The sequence below is a fragment of the Corvus brachyrhynchos genome, unplaced genomic scaffold (genome assembly GCF_000691975.1).
Source record: "Corvus brachyrhynchos isolate BGI_N302 unplaced genomic scaffold, ASM69197v1 scaffold169, whole genome shotgun sequence".
In the NCBI taxonomy this organism is placed as follows: Eukaryota; Metazoa; Chordata; class Aves; order Passeriformes; family Corvidae; genus Corvus; species Corvus brachyrhynchos.
The window spans coordinates 1,376,368-1,377,642 of NW_008240030.1; the positions used below are offsets into that span (position 1 = coordinate 1,376,368).

At 55.6% G+C, this 1,275-nt stretch overlaps 1 protein-coding gene across 1 annotated transcript in view; it reads right to left on the minus strand.

The window, feature by feature from the left end:
• FANCF (Fanconi anemia complementation group F) overlaps positions 1-287 on the minus strand; it is a 3,444-nt gene extending 3,157 nt beyond the window's left edge. The window contains exon 1 of the mRNA XM_017743645.1: positions 6-287. Within this exon, the coding sequence (XP_017599134.1) occupies positions 6-203 (198 nt within the window). The 5' untranslated portion in view covers positions 204-287. The remainder of the gene's footprint in view (positions 1-5) is intronic.
• Positions 288-1,275: the final 988 nt, after the last annotated feature.

Consider the following 1,275-nt stretch of genomic DNA (forward strand, 5'->3'; position numbering starts at 1 on the left):
TCCGCCTGCGCCCGCCCCACCCGCCGCCCGAGGGCCTCCCGGAGCTCGGGCCGGGCACGGAACCGATCATAGAGGTGCTGGAAATACCGGGCCCACTCTAGAGCCCTGTCCAGGGTGAGGGAGTCCCAGTCCCGCACCAACGCGGAGCGGGACACAACCAGGAGTGCCGACAGCTGCTCCACCTGCCCCAGCACGACCTCCATGCCCCAGTCTTGGCGCTACAGGTTTGAGCGGTGTCCCGCCGGGAGCCGGGGCCAACCCGAGCCGCGGAGGGATGGCGTTTGTAACTCTATTGGCTGAGGGGGACGTCAATCCGGTGCGGATCGAGCTTTTGTTAAAGGAGTCGTCGCTCACCTTCCGGCCGATCACTCAGCCGAGAGCGGGAAATTGAGCCGAATTAAAATTATAAAAACCGAGCACGATTATTATATATTTTTTTAAAGTAAATCGTTCCCCTCTAGGCCCTTTACCATCTTCGTTGCCCTCCTTTGGACGCTCTACAGTAGCTTTCTTTCTTTTTTGTATTGTGTGGCCCAAAGCTACACACAGGACTCAAGGTGAGGCCACACCAGAGCAGAGCAGGATAATCACCTCCCGCGACCGGCCCGTCTGTCTATGCCAAGAGGCATAGAGCAATATGTAGCATAATATTCCTAACTATCCCTTAAAAAATAAACCTCTTCAGGAGCAAAGCCCCCCCTGCCCCACCTTTGGGGGTACTTCCCAAATTCAGTGATAGCTCAGTCCCTGGAGGGCAGCCATGTCCGAGCTCAGTAGGGAGCAGGGCTGGCTGCCCATCACTACCCACGGCTCAGTGTTCTGCCAGGGGCTGGGCTCACCCTTCTGCCCTTCCAGTTAATGGCTTCATAGCTCATTAGAGATTCCCCAGGGCAACAGGCCTTCTCCGAATACCTGTGCCAAGCCTCTGGCTGCCTGCAGGGGTAATGGCAGACACCTGCCCTGGCTGCCCGGGCACTAACGCTGCTGGTATTTCCCACACAGATGCCGCCAGACAACATGGTAGAAACACTATAACCACTCCTCTCTGCAGTGACAAGAAGTGACTCCTCTACTTCCACCTCTGCTAGCTGAAGGACAAATTTATGCAGCAAGCAAGGGGTATTAGGAATGGCTTCACACAGCCTGTGTATTGGAGTGACTGTTCTCAGGTGCTTGCCTAATGTCCACTGCCTCAAGGGCTTCCACTCTGCTGGGTTACAGGTTCTTTCCCTCTATCCTCATCTCTTTGACAGAGCTACACTACATGTTCCCTCA